Source organism: Ammodytes marinus (assembly GCF_949987685.1).
Source record: "Ammodytes marinus genome assembly, chromosome: 12".
In the NCBI taxonomy this organism is placed as follows: domain Eukaryota; kingdom Metazoa; phylum Chordata; class Actinopteri; order Uranoscopiformes; family Ammodytidae; genus Ammodytes; species Ammodytes marinus.
Window position 1 is genome coordinate 6141511 of NC_137216.1, and position 21360 is coordinate 6162870.

General features: G+C 41.2%; 2 protein-coding genes across 2 annotated transcripts; one reads left to right on the forward strand and one right to left on the reverse strand.

The window, feature by feature from the left end:
- Window positions 1-491: 491 nt before the first annotated feature.
- On the forward strand, window positions 492-10511 carry LOC307258461 (lactase/phlorizin hydrolase-like; the record flags this gene model as incomplete). The annotated part of the gene is made up of 17 exons (XM_080037990.1): window positions 492-1104; window positions 2112-2182; window positions 2562-2639; window positions 2730-2823; window positions 3667-3751; window positions 3850-4528; window positions 4619-5267; window positions 5361-6908; window positions 7011-7279; window positions 7393-7683; window positions 7776-7974; window positions 8182-8384; window positions 8533-8639; window positions 8745-8876; window positions 9005-9228; window positions 9458-9694; window positions 10306-10511. 17 exons carry the CDS (start codon window positions 492-494, stop codon window positions 10509-10511), a joined length of 5685 nt encoding a protein of 1894 aa, XP_079894116.1.
- Window positions 10512-12011: 1500 nt separating this feature from the next.
- On the reverse strand, window positions 12012-20018 carry gjc4b (gap junction protein gamma 4b). Its single transcript, XM_080037451.1, has 3 exons — window positions 19850-20018; window positions 14374-15553; window positions 12012-13438 (listed from the first exon to the last, which is right to left on the reverse strand). Exons 2-3 carry the CDS (start codon window positions 15518-15520, stop codon window positions 13425-13427), a joined length of 1161 nt encoding a protein of 386 aa, XP_079893577.1. The 5' UTR covers window positions 15521-15553; window positions 19850-20018; the 3' UTR covers window positions 12012-13424.
- Between the last annotated feature and the right edge of the window lie 1342 nt (window positions 20019-21360).

The following is a 21360-nucleotide window of genomic DNA, read 5'->3' on the forward strand; positions in this document are numbered from 1 at the left end:
ACCTTGCCTTGTGTGAATGTGTATGATTGCTGTATGTTTGAGGTGGTGGTCGGAGGGGCCGTTGGCGCTGAATGGCAGCCACGCTTCTGTCAGTCTGCCCCAGGGCAGCTGTGGCTACTATCGTAGTTTACCACCGCTGCTACTGATGCCACTGTATATAAATAATAAATAAAAATACAAGTTTTTGTCTTTTGCTTTCAGACATTACATAAGGTAATGTCGCTTTTAAAATGTAGTATCATCAAGTAATGATTGGACAACTTTTCCTGGGTTTTCAAAAGCACAATGGTCAGGGTTCAAACATTTATTGGTTCTACGTATAGGGACTGCTCGTCACCGTAAGGTTTTTATCTTACCAACGGGTAAAGCAGGAGTCAAATGTCAATAATCAATTCAAACTCTTGAACAAACATTGTACAATATCCAGGGTAGGTGTGGTGTTATCAGCAGAATATCAGTGGAACACATCAGTCAGTCTTTTTCCTGCCATGATGAAGTATCTATTGTGCGTTGCGTCTCTCTATGTTTTATGCCTGTATGGGTGCCGTAGCATTGAGGTGAATGGACAAAAGGACTTCATGCTCGTTGCAGGCCCACTGACAAAACAGCTTGTGAGAAGCTCAGGCAGTGCAGCGTTGGACACATTTGACTGCAGCCATCCCATACCTCCAGGCTCTAGACAGTACTTTGAGTACCTCCAGAGCAGAGGGGTGACTCACTACAAAGTGCCTCTGTCATGGACTCAACTCCTACCTACAGTAGGCCTCTCCAGCCAGCCCCAGCAGGCCGTGGTTTCCTGCTACCAGAGCCTGCTCAAACAGCTGCTGGAGGTGGGCCTTCAGCCTCTGGTGGTCCTTCATGGATCCACAGTGCCAGAAGCTCTGAGGTCAAGGTATGGAGGCTGGGAGAGCCTGGAGCTGGTAGAGATGTTTCAGCAGTATGCAGAGTTTGCCTTCCGGGAGTTTGGAGAGCTGGCGGACTCGTGGGTGACACTGAGTGAGCTGGATGATGGGCAGTCTGAAGGCGCTCCCGGTCCTCTGCAAAATATCCTTCAACTCAACAAGAACCTTTACCAGCTCTACCATCAAATGTTTCCTGACAGAGGTGAGTCAAACCGATCGAAAGGGAGGAGAGGATTAACTATATGATTGATTAATATAGTTCAATGGATTCTACATTTGTTACTATGTTTTATTCATGGGATAGAACAACATTTGAAGTTGTACTTTGTAACAATGTTACAGGAAATTGTGTAATCTTTATTGACTGCTCTACCATGTCTAAATAATAAGCCAAAGAGTTATCCAAAGCGTTTTTTTTCTGTTTGTTTTTTTGCTAGTAATACATTTCGATTGCACGTCACTTCCTGAGTGCCTGTGTGATTCGGCCATGAATGTAGGGGTCAGACAGTAGAGACTCAAAATAGTATTTTGAGAAGTAGTCTAGTCTGGTCATAGTCAAACTTAAGTCAAGCGGTTATTGTGGCCAGTGAAAAATAATATTTAAAAAAAATTACTTTTTTTAATTGAAAATCTTTCATTTTACAGCTTGTTTTCTGTTAAATATATAACCATTAATACATTTTTAACACATCAAGTGATAGCTTGTCTTATCAGATAAACTTCAGAAATGATTTGCAAAAATGATCACTTTATGACCAACTGATAGTCATGTTTAGCCGAAACCTTTCCCCCCATCATTTATGATACAGGTTACATGTGTATATGATCATGCCTTTCTCAGTAATCAATACAGGTGAGATCAGTAAAAGAAGCCAAGCATGCATTATTCCTGTACAGCTGTGCACATTAGGACTATTTCTCAGAAGACATTTCGACTTGGCATAGTAGGAAAAGCACAGCTGTTAGTAACATAAAATATAGCTTTGTTGTGAGCAGGCATGCACAATACCAGGACCCTGTGAGTGAAGCAGCTAAATGGAATTCAGCCATCTTTCATGTTATTATTCATACCTGTTCTTTGTCAAAATGTCGTCAGTGAGTAATGGTTAATGCTTAGCTGAAAACAAACGGCCACATACTGTATCTCCCACCAGGTGTAAATTGAATATGTTTATGCACAAATGTGCCTTCATGCTTCCCTGTTCACAGGGAGACATCTGTCAATTGGGTTGAGAGCTACGGAAGTTGCGATTCTTCACCAAATCAAAGGTTCAACTAAAGTAAGCTACATCCTCCATAGTTGGATCTTCCATTAAAAACTAAAGCTCGTGTGCTTTTGCTTTTAAGCTCCAAATTAAAAACACTTGAAAATGGTAAGATTAACATAAAAATAATTTTCATTTTTAACATTCAGTAGATGTCTTTATGATGGATATCAAATAGGATTTGGTCCTTATCCATTTGGAATATGTTTGCCTTTTCTGCGCTGTTGGCGGTTTCATTTCAAAACATTAAATAAAAAACTTCATTTAGGATCCAAATGAAAAATATATTATGCAATGGTGTATTAATAAATACTTAGTAGACTGAAGTAGTTTGTTTTTCAATAAGAGGCGTGAGTGTGATAAAATACTGAGCTGTATCTCCTATTTTCAACAGATGGATTTCCTGTCATTACACATTGAATATAACTGTGCCTCTGCATCAGACTTTGCAAATGAGCTAAGCAGTTTAAAGGTACAGTAATGTTAAAACATGTTTCTCTTCACTTTAGATTTCATATTTGGTATTGCTATTATCTGCAGCCACATGCATGTTATGTTGTAGATGTCCAGTGGGGATTTGCCTGTCCTGATATTTAAGATGACTGTTGATGGTTGTTCCACCAATCAATTCCAGCCCATTGCCAATTTCTTACAAGGTAAATGCATATACATTTGACTTGATATCAGGTCTTGTTGTTTGTGGGGTAATATTATATTATTTTAAAGTCACAATGACATTGCATTTTTGCTTTGTTATCTAATTTTGTTCATATAACATACACATATTTAACAACCATTACAATAATCTGTAATTTAATGAGCAAACAGATAATGACCAGAGGCGTCAAGGCTAGCTTGTTGTAAAAAGGAATATCGTTAACTTTTACAGTACAATAATGATGGTTGTTTTATTGGGAGTGTTATTATATGGGAGCGATTAGCGGACATTATTCTTGATATGTTCCTGTTACATTATGAAAAATCCTGTACAAGGTGGAGTACAGCTGAGGAGTTACTTTTCTATTCATAAGTAAATAAGACACAGCTTAATGTATTCAACAAGCAATACATGTTGTTTGATGTAAACTCTTATCCACTTAATAATGGATATAATTAGATTTTGTGAGGAAATATTGCATCCTGATAGATTGGCAAAACATTTGGTACAAATATGAAGTCATACATGAAAAACAAATAATCGACCTCAGCTCTTTGTGTTTGAGAAAATAAGCAAATGTAGGCATGCAAACACACCAAACTGATAAGGTGAACATCGTGAACAAATTACCTGCTTAGGCTCAGCAAGTAAGCATTGTAATTTTTCAAATCTAAGCAAATAACTTATCTCAAATAACTTTGTGTTTAAGAACAACTTCATAGACAAAAACGGATATGGACTCTTAGTCTTGCTTCATAACAAAAAACAAATGTTTTTTATTTATTTAAGAATATTAAATAGTTATTCTTTAAGTATAAACTTTCTTGTGCATTGTTCACAGTCTTGAACATCAATGACCTGAATATTGTGGGATGTGACGTGATGGATATGTTTGGTCATTTGGACATGCAGGACATGCCAATCAGGTAACAGATTATGTTGGTAAAGTGGACATGTTTGTTTCACGATTAGTTTTTTTTTCATGTATATTTTCATTGTTTCATGTCCTTCTCTTTTCCAACAGTTATGGGATTTCAGACTACAACAGCATTACAGCATTTAGTAACACTTATAAAAATGTGTGGAATAAGTTTGGGGCCCAGACCACAACAGAACGAGATATTTTTCTTAATGAATCATTCCCCTCTGGTTTCCAATGGGCCACCTCCAGCGAGTCCTTCAAGGTTGAAGGTGGTTGGTTAGAAGATGGGAAGGGAGAGACCATTTGGGACCGTTTTGGTCATGAAAACAAGGTTTTTGACAATCAGACAGCTGACCAGGCTTGTGACAGCTATCACAAGGTGGATTATGATGTCTACCTCCTGCGAGGTCTTCATGTCAACACCTACCAGTTTTCCATCTCCTGGGCCCGTATTTTCCCCTCTGGTCACCGAGGCAGCCAAGCAGAGAAAGGGGCTCTCTACTATGACAAGCTGATTAATGCTCTCATTGAGTCTGGAATACAGCCTGTTGTCACTCTCTACCATTGGGATCTGCCTCAGGCTCTCCAGGACTCTGGTGGATGGACCAACGCTTCCATTATTGAAGCCTTCAAGGACTACGCAGACTTCTGCTTCTCCAGGTTTGGAGACAGGGTCAAGACCTGGAACACATTCAGTAGCCCGTGGGTGGTGAGCCATGCTGGGTATGGCACTGGTGAGCATCCCCCAGGAGTAAAGGACTATGTGGTTGCCTCATACCAGGTGAGAGGGATGCTTGTATGATAATTTGCATATCCATTGCTTCATTTTAATTCTTATAAATGTACCTTAACACGTGCTTTGGCTTTGCAGGTCACTCACTATATACTAAAGTCCCATGCTGAGGCCTGGCACATCTACAATGACAAGTACAGGAAGACACAAGGAGGGAAAGTCGGCATTGCATTGAACTCTGACTGGGCAGAGCCCAAGGACCGCTCAAAACCTGAAGACATAACAGCTGCAGATCGCTATCTACAGTTCATGCTGGGGTGGTTTGCACATCCCATATTTGTAGATGGAGATTATCCAGCAACGCTCAAAACTCAGATTGAAGAGAAAATAAAAAAGTGTCCCGATTCTGTGCCTGCAAGACTTCCAGCTTTCACTGCTGAAGAGAGCCAGAGGATACGTGGAACAGCTGACTTTCTGGGATTAAACCACTACACTTCCCGGTTGGTCAACAACAGTGATGGTGGCTGCACTTCTGGTCCTAATGGGGTGGGAGATTTCCAGGCACATGTGGACCCTGCATGGTCCTCTACAGCTTCTGATTGGATCTTTTCTGCACCTTGGGGACTTAGAAGGCTTCTAAACTTCATTTCTGAAGAGTACTTGAATGTTACCAAGGTCCCAATTCACATAAGTGGGAATGGTATGCCTACAGAGTACAGTGGGGACACTCTCAATGACACTCAACGCGTAGAGTACATGAAGAGTTACATCAATGAAGCCCTAAAAGGTTAGTTTATGGCATTCGTCTTGTTGGAAACCACCAGACAAAATTAAAACAACTTGGTCTTTAATGTGTTGTTTTGTTTGTCCATTATTTTAGCAATATCCTTAGATGGCGTGGATGTGCAGCGATTCACAGTGCAGTCACTTATGGATGGATTTGAGGGAAAACAAGGCTACAGTGAAAGATTTGGTCTTCACAGCATCAACTTTGAAAATGGAGACAGACCAAGAACCCCAAAGCAGTCTGCATATTTCTACGCTTCTACGATCAGGCAAAATGGATTTGGATCACACAACGGAGGTGTTTTTAAAGGGACAGAGATAATTATCGACCGTTTAACAGCATTATCACCCTCAGAGGTTCCTTCTGTTTCAAAGGTTGTCTGGGAGGAATTTTCACATCAATCAACATTCCAGCGGAAAGTATACCACTATGGCACTTTCCCACAAGGCTTCAGTTGGGGAGTGTCATCTTCGGCTTACCAGATAGAAGGTGGCTGGAATGCAGATGGGAAAGGGCCCAGCGTTTGGGATACATTCACACAGAAACCTGGCAGTATTCCTGCTAATGCCAATGGAGATGTGGCCTGTGATAGCTACCACAGACTAGAAGAAGACCTTTACATGCTTCGGGCTCTGAGAGTGAAGTCATACAGATTCTCTTTGTCCTGGTCCAGGATATTTCCTGATGGTCGGCGTACCTCCCTGAACCAGAAAGGTGTTGACTACTATAATAGACTCATTGATGACCTCCTAGCATATAACATAACTCCCATGGTGACACTCTACCACTGGGACCTTCCTCAAGCTCTGCAAAACCTTGGTGGCTGGGACAATGTAACCATTATTAACATTTTCAACGATTTCTGCGACTTTTGCTTTGCCACCTTTGGTGACAGAGTGAAATTTTGGATAACCTTTAACCAGCCTCAAACAATTGCATGGTCAGGATATGGACTTGGACAGATTCCACCAAATGTTAAGAGTCCAGGAACTGCACCGTACAGAGTTGCACACAACCTCATAAAAGCACATGCCAAGGCTTACCATACCTATGATGATAAGTATCGCAAATCCCAAGGTGGTGCAGTATCCATTGCCCTCAATGCAGATTGGATTGAACCTAAAGATGTCAATGTTCCCCGTGAAGTAGTGGCTGCTGACCGCGCTCTGCAGTTCCAACTGGGTTGGTTTGCACACCCCATTTTCAAGAATGGTGACTATCCTGATGCAATGAAGTGGCAAATTGGAAACAAAAGTGAACTCCAAGGTCTTTCAGAAACAAGACTACCTTCCTTCACTGAAGACGAAAAGAGCTTTATTCAGGGAACTGCTGACATGTTCTGTGTAAATCATTACACTACAAGGATAGCAAGCTATGCTACATTAAGGCTTACCCCTCAATCTTATGAATATGACCAGGACTTGTCAAAAGCAGAAGAAGGTGATTCACCAACAACTGCCATCAGTAACCAGAGAGCTGTAGCATGGGGCTTGAGAAGACTGCTCAACTGGATCAAAAAGGAATATGGCAATCCAGATATTTACATTACTGAGAATGGAGTAGCAACAGAATCGAAGACAACTTGGGATGATTCTGCTAGAGTATTTTATTACAAGACCTATATTGACGAGGCTTTCAAAGGTGCACTGACATAATTACATTTATAAAAATATTATTGATTGTCATGACAATCTAAATTTTAAGTCCTGATCATTTGTTTCTATGTGATTTTTTTTATAACAGCTTATGACCTTGATGGTGTGAGGGTGAAAGGATACATAGCAGCATCTCTCATGGATTCTTTTGAGTGGCTTAATGGGTACAAAGTTGGTTTTGGGTTACACCATGTGGACTTCACTAATCCAAACCGACCTAGGACACCCAAGTACTCCGCTCATTTTTATTACCAAATCATAAAGGACAACGGTTTCCCAACACCAGATGATGAGAAGCAACTTTATGGAAATTTTCGCAAAGAATTTATATGGAGTACTGCAACAGCCTCATACCAGGTAACTGCTGAAATGATACCCCTTTCTTAATTCTGGATCAGGTAATGGCACATATGGTTTTTACTCTGTTTCTGTATTTTTTTTAAAAACATGACTATAAAAACTGTCTACAGATTGAAGGGGGATGGAGAGCAGATGGAAAAGGCCTCAGCATCTGGGACAAGTTTGCTCACACCCCTCTCCGAGTGTTCAATGACGACAATGGGGACATAGCCTGCAACAGTTACCATAAAGTGGAAGAGGATGTTGCTATATTGAAGCAGCTTAAGGTAACCCATTATCGTTTCTCCATATCGTGGCCAAGGGTTCTCCCTGATGGCACCACCAAGCACATCAATGAGGCTGGACTCAACTACTACCACAGACTGGTGGACGCACTGCTTGCTGCAAACATCCAACCTCATGTATGTGTAATTCTTAGACGTATCTCAGAAATATGTTTCCAATGGAAGGTTGATCAATTATTTATACCATAACTACTTAATTTGAATTTCAGATCACTCTTTACCACTGGGACCTTCCACAAGCTCTGCAGGATATCGGAGGCTGGGAGAATGGGACTATTATTTTCAAATTCAGGGATTATGCTGACCTTATCTTCAATCGTCTTGGCCACAAAGTGAAATTTTGGATAACTATTAATGAGCCATACAACATAGCTAACATAGGCCATGGCTATGGAGCAGCTGCCCCAGGTATTTCTTACACTGTACCTTACACAAATGTACTGTATGCTGGCTTGTTTGGTGTGGAAACAGGTAAAAAAGATCTTGATCTGATTGTTTCACTGTGCTATTTAGTTTTTGGGTTGTTCTAAAAGCAACTAAAACTTGACCCTTTAAACCATAATAACAGAACGTACAGCTTAACAAAAGTACCTGCTACTTCTTCTTTATTTCCAGGTATCAGTTTCCGACCAGGCACTCTGCCCTACATTGTGGGTCACAACCTGCTCAAAGCTCATGCAGAGGCCTGGCATCTCTACAATGAGAAGTACCGGCCCATACAGAAAGGAATAATCTCCATCACCATCAACTCTGACTGGTCCGAACCACGAAATCCCTATAAACAGGAAGACATTGATGCTGCAAGACGTGTGTTGCAGGTACTTTAAAAAAATTAAAATAATTACTTTTAAGTTTTTTTTTTTAGATTCTTCTCTTGTGAGCACATTCATTTCATGTTTTACAAAATACATAAAAAAAAAAGTTTAGAGTTAAGCTCCAATAGCAGTTGTATGTGTTGTTGTGCAGTTCTACATTGGCTGGTTTGCCCATCCCGTATTTAATGGAGACTATAGCAACATGATGAAAACAATCATAAGAGAGCGAAGCCTGGCTGCTGGTCTGCCAAAATCTCGGTATTACTACTTACTATTATTCTGAGTATTACTAGAACTAACATTGAATCCTGATAGTTTCACATTTACCAGGTGAAATGCTTGAAGTTAATACAATCTTTCCAGGCTGCCCGAGTTCACTCCTGAAGAGATTACGAGGATTAAGGGTACCTATGACTATTTTGGGTTTAACCATTACACCACTGTCCTAGCATTCCCTGTGGAGTATGGAAACCTTCAACACTATGATGCCGATAGGTAAGTTAGAACCAACATTCTTACAGGAACTAAGGTTAGCTGAAAATGATGTTACATCTTAATTGTGTGTTCTACTTTGACCTTATTTTTGGGGAAATAAAACCATTTCACTGATTCGATCTTCTCAGGGGGGCAGGAACAATTGCTGATCGTACCTGGCTGGATTCAGGGTCATCCTGGCTAAAGGTCTCCCCGTTTGGTTTCCGGAGGATATTAAACTTCATTAAGGAGGAGTATGGAAATCCACCGATTATAATCACAGAAAATGGCATGTCAGAGCGGGGACCTATTGACCTGAATGATTTTCCTAGGAGCTACTACTATGAAAAATACCTCAACCAGGTGCTGAAAGGTATCAAACCACATCTTTCATCATACATTTCCACCATTTCCCTATAAGGAATAAACAACTTGACAATATCTCTTGTAAAGTATATCTAAGAAAGATATGCAGTTGATATTAATTCTACTCTATTACAGAATAATGTTCATGATTAAACCAAGATACTGGATTTTTACTGCATAAAGCAAGAATGTTGGTTGTATTTGAATTCCTTAACGTGTTCCCTTTCTCCTTCTAGCTTACCTGCTGGATAATGTGGATATCCGTGGTTACACAGCTTGGTCACTGATGGACAACCTAGAGTGGGCCACTGGGTTCTCTGAAAGATTTGGCCTTTTCTACGTTAATTACTCAGACCCTCAACTTCCTCGAGTGGCCAAGACCTCGGTGGTCACCTACTCCACGATCATCAACTGCAACGGATTCCCTGACCCAGCTTTGGGACCCCATGAGTGCTTGAACTCCGTGCCTGAAGGTAAATTGATGCCCAGTTGCTCAGATTCCTGTTATGGCTGAATAGTAAAAGACCAAGTCAGACCAACTGCAGCAATTCTAAAATCCGCACTCTAATAAATTAATTATTAAATGTTCTTTAGTCATTTGTACAAAAACCTAAAAAAGATCAAATTAAATTAACGAGAATTTGTGAGTTTATAGGGGTTATGCACTGATTATTTCTTAGTCAAAAGCGGTCACTCCCTGGATTCTTGTCCGCATTGTGTTACTTAGATGCTGGTAGGTGGATTTTGTTACATTCGGACAGAGGCAGGGTAGCTGTTTCCTCATCCGTTGATTCTTTATGCTGAGTTAAAGCCCATTGTCTGCTGGCTGTAGCTTCATATTTAACAGCCAAGACATCTATTCACATATATCTTGTATGAAAGCAAAAAACATTTTTGTACAAGTTGGCATCTTATTTCTAGAAAACAGCCTTCTGTAATAGTGTTACTTTAGATTTTGTGGACTTGGTTGATTTGCCTGTACCCACATTTGAGATGTGGAAAAACAAATATGCTTTCGATTTTCAGTTACTCTCAGCAAGCTGTTAAAATACATATTGTAACCTTATTCATGTCTTTTCTACAGTCAAACCCCCTCAGTCGGACACTGTGAGCTTCTTGGGTATGAATCTGTCTACCAGTGAAGCTGAGACCGGACTTAACACCACATTTGCTCTGCTGATTGTCGCAGCATTCGGAGCTATTTGTTCAACCTGTTGCTTCTGTATGGCTCGAAAAAAATCCAAGAAAACCCCGGATTTTGAATTTGTAAGCACGGAGAAGAAAGCCTGATTGCAAATATTCAGGATGTAGTAGAAGTCCACCATAACACTGGACTGTCCCAGTAAACGTCTGAGACATTTAATATTATATTCATACAAATTATATATATACAGTAAAGGCCTATCTTTCTTTGTGCATTTTAGTAATGCAATAAAGTTGGATATAAAGACATTTTAAATAGTTTGATTGCTGTAAAAATCTACATCCAAAGAACATGATTTATTTCTTTTGTAAAAGTATTTTATTTTTCATTCATCTAATAAGTCTCAGTTTATGATTATAAAAGCTACACTTTGCTTTGTGATCTACGTTATTTGATTTAATGCTAAAACTGATTCCCTGTCACTTTAATGCAATGTGAGCCAAAGTAACGTAACATTACTGTCATGTTGTGTCTATTGTCTATGCATATCTTTTGAAATGCTGAATCTTCAAGTTTATGATAAGCATCATCTGTGCTCACATTTAGAAATAAAATACATGGAAACATGTTTGAAATATTGGATTTAAACATGCCTTTGTCATTTTGTGTCGTTATTGTACAATACAATGTATGAACTGATCGGTTTGTCTTCAGAGTGATTAGTGTTAAAGTACATTTCCGTGACTTGCTGTGTTCTCAACATTAAAAGCTTTGTGGTAATCGCATAATAGTGGCCACTAGATGCCACTGTATGTTTATGATTCCGATTCCCATCTGGTTTAACAGGAGAAGCAGGCACCTACAATATTTACCCATTAAGTTTACTGATTATCTGAGAAAGTAGAGTGGTCATTTCATAGCAAACATTTATAAACTAGTGCACCAGTCCAGTGTCTGCACGGAGGACATGCAATAAGTGTGTTACCATGCCCCCATTGCTACCGATTCAGAGGCTGCACTGGGTAAATACTAGATCAGAAATCTTAAACTTATGTTTGTGATCATGAAAAGTGCTCATAAATGTACAGCACTGCATTTTCAGACAGAGTACTTTTCAATTTTGCCTCATCTACACACATTTGAAAACTCCAAGGCAGTAGGCTACCATGCAGGGTGCTGGCCAACCAAATGGAACAATTTGGGGTTTGAGGCATTACTATACATTCTCTTCGCAGTTAGTGTTAATGGTGGCTGAAATGCTAAGTAAAAAAATCCAAAAAGCTCAATTGCCCACGGAAGATACACTAAATGAAAAGGATAACTTGACCAATTTTAGATGAACTTTACTTGTAATTTTCAGAGTATTTAGGTTGAACATAGCATGCAGCTAAGATGGTCATGTGATTAAGTGGCTACATCAACAGTCTCTGTAAGTGAGGGTATGCATTATTCAGAGAATACGCTCCACATCTCAATGAAAATATTCACCTTGGTCTCGAAGTTGAATTTTTTCCAAATTCAATAGTCATTTCTCTTAGAAAGTAGGTAAGGTAAAAGTTACCCTAGCTTTAAACAATTGAACCGGACAATTTCACTCACACAAGCAATAAACAAGAATGAAACCACTTGAAAAGCTGGCATTTGATGAAAAAATTTATTTTAAAAACTAACCAAAGTACTATCAATACAAAATGTATAAAAAAGTACAAAAAGCATTGCTTAAAAATAACTTGAGATGACATTATTTGAGTTGGCACTAATGGCGCTGTGGGTATGTTTCAAAATACAAAAGATGAGGCATCTTAGAGCGCATTCAAGGCATTGCATTCACATTGAAAATGATTACATCATGTACAACCATCATTGAGACTCTGGAGCACTGAACTCATTAATACAAAGATCAGCACTTTGAGACATGGAACATGACATGACAGTATGTACCCACTAGATACAATTCATTTCTCTGGTCCTGGAAAAAAGGGAACATTGCTGGTCAAAGACACTGTCTAAAGAAAAATGCACTTGAAAATCAAATTGTACCAAACCATTTTCAGAATGCAACCAGGCCTTGGAATCAATTGGGAGCTAAGACAGCAGTGAGCGTCATTCTTTTCAAATGAAGAAAAAGCCACAGTGAGAAAAGCCTCTTTTCAATAGTACAATACTCAAAACTAATACAAAAATAAACAGTATAAAATACACATTTAAACAATACAAGACAATATCAAGAGTAACATGTATTTCAAGCATAATCCAGGTTTGTCTATTCCTTTGGACAAAGGCACCCCCAAGTGTGTTCCAGTTACTATCGTGGCACCATGCTTTCGGAATGTTGACTGGTGCGGTGCCAACATTGTCAATACATTGGAGGGAAAAAAGGGGACACACTTGAAAGAAGCCTTTGTATGAAAATTAAAAAAAAAAAAAAAAGTTCATCAGCATAACAATAACTCCAGTACCATACTTTTCTGAGTGATGCATTGTCCCATTTAACATTTTTGTGTTATCCTGCAAGCACTCTGATTCACTACCTCACCAGATTCCTTCAATTTAAACATGGTTTATGCACTACAACTATCTTGGCCCCCCCTTAACAAAAATGCCATACAACAAAGTTCCAGTTTAGGTCGAAGGCTTATTTGAGAGTCCCTCACTGAACTCCCAACAGAGGACAAACCTCTACAAAAATGACTAATAGCTCTAAGTCTTGTAATAAAAAAAATGTATAAAAAATAATAATAGCTGCCCTGAGGGAGAAGTACACGCTGCCCTTAAACCATTCTTGCTGCAAGACGGTATATTGGAAGCACTTTGGATCTTCAGACAGACTGGTGTCTCACATATTGCTGGGGTTGAGACGACAGTTCTCCTCCCGGCTTGACTTTGATGCTCGACCACGGCTGGCCGTAACACTGGAAGGCTTGGGCTGACTTCATCCACCTCAAGAAAATTGACTCCAAACACACACACACACACTCTCTCTCTCTCTCTCTCTCTCTTTGAATCCCTTATGATCCTGATTTGAAGTTCAATCTATAGTTCCAGGTTGAGATGAGAACCTATGCTCGTAGACCTGTGAAGAGAGGTGGTGTCACTGTCAGTAAAGCAGAACGTATTGATTGCAGCTACAAGATAAAGATACAAGTTAACAAAAAAGGTGGAGTCAACCATTCTGGAAAATTCTAGTAGTTAGTAAATATATTCTCACACGCCGCTACCTGTCCAGACTGTGTGCACACTGAAAAGCAATCCAGTGTTAATACACAGCCTAGGCACTGTAAACGGACATCTTGCTAGCTATGGTGGGCCAGCTTTGTTTACATAACCTTTAATTACATAGCAATTTACAGAGCCTAGGCTGTATATTAACACTGGATTTTTTTTGTTCGCACACACAGTAGAGAAGGGTAGCGTATTTTGAGGAGATGCTCACTGATTCTGACCAAGACCCAACCACAGCAAGTTCTACCAGCATCCAATGCGGAAGTGACAAAATGTAATTCACCGAGTGGGCACTAAGAGGTGGTACCAAAACGGAGCAATTTCTCATTGACTCCTGTGTTAAACAGGCCGTTTTCACAGCATTATTAAACCTATTTACAGCCTGGTCCAAAAAAACATTCTAGTCTGTATGTTTAGGTCATATCTCCATGACAACACTGAGTGGGGTGATTTTGCTAGTTTTTAAACTATTGGAGCTTAAAATGTATGAATAATTAGGGGTGCGGTCTCTTGAGTGACAGCTAGCTGCCCGCTGGCCCTCACTTAGCCTCAGAGGTATACGTCAGCTAGATGGGCGTATCTACCTCCCCCCGATGTCATATCAATGCCCTTTTTCGGTAAGAGGAAATGAAGCGGAGTCAAACTCTGACAAGATGGCGACGAGCATCGGCCAGGACGATTGGATGCAGATGGAAGGTCAGCACGGATGCTACATCCATTTGATATACTATCTCTGATTCTGACAAATTACTTTAACAAGCGTTCTTTCAGAAACGCTGATCTTACCTTTCTCACACGTACTGCTCTGCTTCTCCTGGGCAAAGTTTAGTCTGTTCTGCTCTGCTGCAGTGCCGTTGGACTCAGGGCTGCTGCTGCGTGACGGACTGCTCTCCTCGTTCTGGTAAGCCATATCCAGATGCTGCTGGGCCAGCTTCAGATGTCTACGCAACCTCTCCAGCTCCCGTGACGACGCCTCGTCCCCGAAAGACTCGCGGCCCGAGTCTCCCAGGTTCTCCCTAAAGGCCAGTTTCCCCAGTGGGTCCTTCTTCACAGCTGTGTGGTAGCCTGGAGGAGCAGAGGGCTGGCGGGAGATGGACGACCTCTGGCTGGCCAGAGCAGGGTGACGAGGGGTGGGAGGCTTTGGTCGTGGGACACAGAAGCAGTCCCTGATCCCACTGTAGCCCAGGTGAAGGATCTCCAGCATGGTGAAGAGCAGACACAATGCGCTGACACCATACATGATGAGCAGAAAGATGGTTTTCTCCGTAGGGCGTGAGACAAAGCAATCCACTGTGTGCGGGCAAGGAGAGCGTGTGCACACGTACGAGGGAACCACCTCCAGTCCGTATAGGATGTACTGACCAAACAGGAAAGAGGTCTCGAAGATGGCCCGAGAGAACAGCTGAAACACATAGACCTTCATCAGGCCATCACGCTTGATGCGACGGCGTCCGTCATGCTTTCTGCTGGGCTTCTGCGCCACCTCTTTGTCCTTATCTGGCTCAATCTCTTCCAGGATCATAGGGTCCTCCTCCCCGTTGTCCTCTGCTTCCTCATAGTCCCTGTTAGCACCGCGGCTAACTATGGGCATCCTCTTCCTGGGCTGGGGCCGGTAGTCCTCGTCGTCCATGCGGGCGATCTTGTGCATAGCAAAGCCCAGGTACATGATGGTGGGCGTGGTGATCATGATCACCTGAAACACCCAGAAGCGGATGTGTGAGAGCGGCGCAAACGCGTCGTAGCAAACGTTCTCGCAACCGGGTTGCTGTGTGTTGCACACAAATTTACTCTGTTCATCGTAGTAGATGGATTCTCCCCCGACAGCGGTCAGCACGATGCGGAAGACTATGAGGAGCGTGAGCCAGATTTTGCCCACAAAGGTGGAGTGGTTGGAGATCTCGTCCAACAGACGAGTGAGGAAGCTCCAGCTCATGTTGTCACTGGAACAGTTGGGAACCTCTCAAATCTGTGCAGAAAACAAAACAAGAATTAGAGTCAGGCCAAGAAAGTGGTGAATGAAAAATATAAGAATGCACATTGAAAGAAATATTTAACTGTCTTTGATAAATATTTCTCAATTTAAAAAAAGCAATGTAATTAAGCTAATGTGCGAAATTTCTCATCTTCTAAATCACATTTTAAATTGCTCCTCTTGACTCCCTGTTGTTGCACTAGAAAGCCACAAGGTGGAGATATTGTCTCAGTTACAAAGCCAAGGCATCCTAAACCAAACCCCACTGCTGTGGCAAGGCATGCAGGAAATCTCAGAAGTTCTCAGTAGATACCAAATCGTTAGATATCACTCATGCCAGAGTGATATCTAACTATTAAAGTTAAGTCATGTTCTACAAAGGCCGTAGGCAGGCTACTTCAGGCAGATAAGACAGAAACAATTAAAAAGGCAGCGAGACATCCAGAGTTGTATTTCATAATCTTTAAATCCATGGTTTGGTCCAGCTTCAGCACACGTTTCAAACTGCAATATTTGGTCGGTGGTCAACGATTAGCATTGTTTGATGTAACTTCAGGATAGAAATAAATTAAAATAACCTACTTCCCATCTCTTGCCAATTTAAATCCTTTAAATACCAGTTAAAGCCTTATTTTTAAATGAACTTCTTCAATGCCTATAAAGACTTTAAGGATCTGTACGAGCAGCACTAGATCACTGCCAAACAGAGTAAAGAACTGATAGTAGAGGCAATGAAAAGCTGCTGTGGTTACACACCATGTGTGACCACACTCATAACTTCTGCTGAGTAATTAACCAGCACTATAAAGTACCAGGCTTGTACCCAGTAGGTGAGCTACAACAGGAAGGGGTTCATTGTGATCTGAGAAACTGAATCTAGAACTATTCCATTACATTCATATTCAACTGTCTTTAAATCACCCTTCTGTAGGAAGAAAAACATATCCATTGGCTTTCAGATCTCTTCAGAATCTACTTATTTTGCTTCTCCTAGCCAGGTTTAAAAGCAACCCTAAGTGTATGAAATCACAAATCTTGGAAACTTCATATCGTCAGGCTAGTAAAACGCAGCCGCTCTCACAACTTAAGGAATTAACAATTAGCCATTGGTAAATTCAGGAATCAGAAGTATTAACCCCTACCATGGTACACAGGATGGGACACGTTTTCTTATCAGTAATGTATCTTTAACATCCACACAGTTCTGTCTGGGCGGTGCCTTGGGTCAGATAAAGGATCGAAAAACCTCACTTTAGATAGTTTCAAATGGGATAACTGCTTTGATCACCACCAGGTGATCAAGCCAATAGTCTGGCCATTAAACCAATTACAAACTTTTATGAGAGCAGCTGCTTTAAGAATGTTCCTTTCTTTCTACTATGAATTAATTTATTTGCGCAATATGGCGTCCTAAGAATATGTAGAGCAATATCATCACAGTGTTTGTCTTTGTAATGCCTGTTGAAGCACAGAGCAGAGAATTGCTGGACATGAAATTTTTTTTGGCCAATTAAGTCATATTTACATCTTTCCTTTTCTTCAGACTAAAACACATGCCATAGATCTAAGCTTCATCACGCACATTTACACACACCTAGATGTCGCATTTGGACCAAACTCTGCTCTGATAAATAAAGAACACGTGTTTTCACTGTGCACTAGCAAAAAAAAACAATCTGATTCATGATAAGGTTTAAGTGAGACAACACTCTCTCATGATTGACCCAGTATCTGCTCCATCAGTCTCTTTGAAGAGTTGGGCACAGTGAAGTCTGTGACCATTAGGATTTTCTGTGTTTCTGCACATTCCTTCACAAATAGCCCCTTCATACATATAGTAGCCTATGTTTAACCAGTGCATTTATGATGTTTACCCCATTCCTTCCTGCTCACAATGACTGTCATTATCCTCCATCTTCCTGTAGTTGCACCTGAACGGTAGCAAGGGTCTGGTTTCAACGTTAACATAACAGACAAAGGTGTCTACTCAGTGGAGGCATGTGTTTTCCAATGTAAAATGCACACCAAATAATATTTAGCAGAAACTCAAATGCTATAGCCTACATGGCAAATCAAAGTTTGTGAGCTAGCTTAATGCTTTGGCTATACGTTCTGTCATTCTACTACATTGTGACATTGCTTTGTGAGGCTGCAAGAGATGGAATAGATGGTCAACAGCACACGTCCTCGCTTGCAATCTAGGTTAACAGTTACAAGTTGCCAAGGAGAAACCACTGTCTCACAAGCCAGCATCTGTGAGTGTTTGTTAAACTTACAATCTAACCCCTGCACAAACGAAGCCACACTCGAAACAACAATCTTAACTTGAAATCTCCAAGTGTTTGGTTTTCTCTATAGTCTACTGCTGTGAGATTTATTACCGGCACTCAGATGAGTACGTGGAACTTTTATGTCCCATTTCTACTCCAGGCAAATAGTTTTTTTTTTTGCTGAGCATGCAAACAAAGTCTATTCATACCTTAACTGCCACAGAGGAACTGCCGTTTTTAACTATAATGGTGATGTATACACCAAGCAAGCTCATATTTCACCTAGGGCGGACTCAAGTTAGCAGAAGAACTGTGCGTTTGTTTAATGTGTTTGGCTAACGGTTCCCACTTAAAGCTATAGTGCGTAACTTCTGTACCGCCCCTATGAGGAATTCTGAGTAATTACAACAACACTGCCGGCCCATCTACATGAGGTGAGCCTTCGGTGATCGCACATGTATTGTATTCCTCCTGTATACATCCAGGTTCTTTCTTAGCAGTAGAATCAAAAACTCAAACATTTCGTGGGTACTTCTTGGGGGGGGGGGGCGATAGGCTTAATCACCTTTGTATCAACTTGTTTTGTGAAAAAGTTACACACTATTAGCTTTAACCATACAACAAATTACTTTATATTGGGAGACTCCAGCTTTTATATGACTCGAGTGGCTACAGATACATGTCAACCAGGCAATTTCAACACATATTGGTGAATATAACCAACCAATACTTTGTCAGTCTAAAAACCGATTTAAATGTGAAACCTTTTATTAAAAATCACATGCTAACTTCCCAGCCCTCTTCAGGTCCCGTTTGTTGAAGCAGCCGCTGTGCGTCTGTGGCACTTGGAAGAATAACAGCCTGCTATCAGTAAGGCGCAAAGTCAAGCAGCAGAGTTTCAGCACTGAGCATCCCAGTGGAACAGAAGGGCTTTTGTGGCCCTCACATCTGGGATGCTAGTTATGGTAGGATATCCCTCTTCTATTCCAAAGCCCTAAAGAGTATAGAGGCCCTGTACTTATTGGGAGGAAAAGGTCCAGAAATAAGTTCCTATACCCGAATATGAGTCAAACTGAGGAGCGACTCCCACAACTGAACTGTGGTGGTGGTGAAACTAAGGGAAAAAATGAACTCATCCGCCCTTCCTATCACCACGAGCCTTCCATAGAAACCGAATACACAAATTGTTGAGTCTAGGCAACTGCTTTAGGGAGTCAAACCTAAAATATGGAGACAGGAGTTGAGGTGTAGGCCAAACTCTGATGAAGCACTCTAATTAGGCTATACACACACTGTTAGGCTATGTGAAATAAAGGGCTAATCGACTTAGTACGGATAATTAAAATAGGATAGGCTACATTTTTTAATCCTCCGCGTGCCTAATGGGACACGACGTCACGGCGGTGCTACACAAACCTGTGGTTCGTTAAGCTAATGAAGGGGTTACGCTACATTGTTTGGACCAAAGTAACTAACTTTGTGCTTAAAATGTAGGCTAGTTATTCTATAATAATAGCCTATATGGTCAATACGAATTTATAGACGGCTCGGTGTGAACTGAGAAACGGGGGAAAAACAGGACACTATCCCTGCATTTTCATCCATCTCCAAAATCCAGTCGACAGTTAAATACCCAAATATCCTGCAGCGGCTCAATCTTGCTGGCACGTGGGGGCTACTGACGACAAACAGTGTCAAATACACCGTCAATTAGGCTACAAATAATTCCACATCATGCGACTAGTTTCAGCTTGTTTTTTCCCTCACTGCCTCATGCCAGCCTTTTAAACAATAGTCTTCATTTGTTCGTGAACGCGGGTCCCTGAAACCCTGGGGGGGAACATTAGCATATTTTTATTTTAAACGCCGTTGCCCCGCAGACCAAAAGTTAAACGATATTAACTCTTGAGCCAAAACACCCGTTGTGAGCAAAAGCTCAAAGGCAAAATAACCTAGCCTATGTGGGGATGCTGGCGCGTCTGCGTTGCCACGAATTGTTTGAGCGGTAGACTATCATTACCTTCAGTCTGGGATTGTGGGTCTCGCCCCGACAGCTTCTCGAAGTTCGTCGCGTAGGATTTTTTGGGGAGCTTATTCCTTCGTTTTCTCTTTAACACAATAAAGCCCTCCCGCTCTGATATCAAGCCATCCAGCTTTTCTTTACCGCAAGGCGCCCGTGTCCTTCTCCAGTTGTGTGTTCGTTCTACTGCGTTGAGGACAAAGAATATCCCCAAATCCCCCCCTCTCTCTCTCTTATCCCCTCCCAGTTCCAGCCAGGCACCCCCTCCCCCTCCTCCTCCCGCCTGTCTGTGCAGAGTGGAGATAGATTGGAGGAAAAATATCAACTGCCAGCATTCCTGATGCAATCCTTGCCTCGCTTTCTCGGCTACAACTTCAGACCGTGAAGGGAGAATATGTTGGATTTGTGCTATCAGAAGGGCTCAACAAGCAAGGAATGTATAGGCTACATTTAGTGAAGAAATAGGCTACAGTGTAGAGGTAGTCAGATACAAATGTAGGCCTTTTTGTGAATGGCACTTGAAATAGGCCTACTACACAGCTCTCAATGCAATGAACGTTTTTATTTAATTTTCAACAAAACAAACATTTAACTCATTTGATGGCGCTTCATGTTTTAAAGGTGGAGTCTGCGATTCTGGATAATGCTTGTTGTCAAAATCAGTGACTACTTACAGACTGCTAGGCTACCTGTAGCTATAGGCTACTGTGTGTGTGCTGAAATGATTTTTTAAACCCAGTGTTAGGTGCTAATGTAAAGCTTAGGCTCTGTAAACTGGTATGTTAACAAAATATATGTAAACAAAGGTAGCTGTACAGCTAGCAACATGCCTGTTTCCAGAGCCTATACAGCTGATTGTGATGAGATAATCACTGATCTTGACAAAAAGTGATTTTGATGACAAGCATTCTCCAGAATCGCTGACTACACCTTTAATGTGAAACACTTGTAAAAACACAACTTTCAAAGCAATGCAAAGTTGTTTTTATTTTCATTTATCTCGCTCTAACCTTTGTTTGTGTGGAGGATATGGAACGATATCCAGCCTACTGATAGCCAGTGCCCCCTCTTCCTGCCCATGCAGATGTTCGCAAGTTGTTGCGATCACGTGGTCCCTTCCCCCAAGTCACACTTTCCTTGGAAAGGGCAGCGTGTGTCTTTCCCCAGCACCCCTCCCTAGCACCTCTTTGAAGCTACATCCTCCAGCTCGCAATGTTTATTACTGGAAGTAGAGTTTACTCTATTTTAAGCTGGGATTGATGGCCCACTCTAGGACATGAAGAGGGGTCCGGAGCAGCAGTGTCATGAATCAGAAAGTGAATAGTCAGCCTTCTTAACTCGGCACTATGTGGACTGGCTACTCCAAGAGACATGTGGCACATTCACCTGCATCGGGCTGTGCTATGAGCCGTACCTATAACATTTCATTTAGCTGACGCTTTTATCCAAAGCCACTTCCAAACAGTGCATTCAACCATGAGGATACAAACTCAGAACAACAAGCATCATGT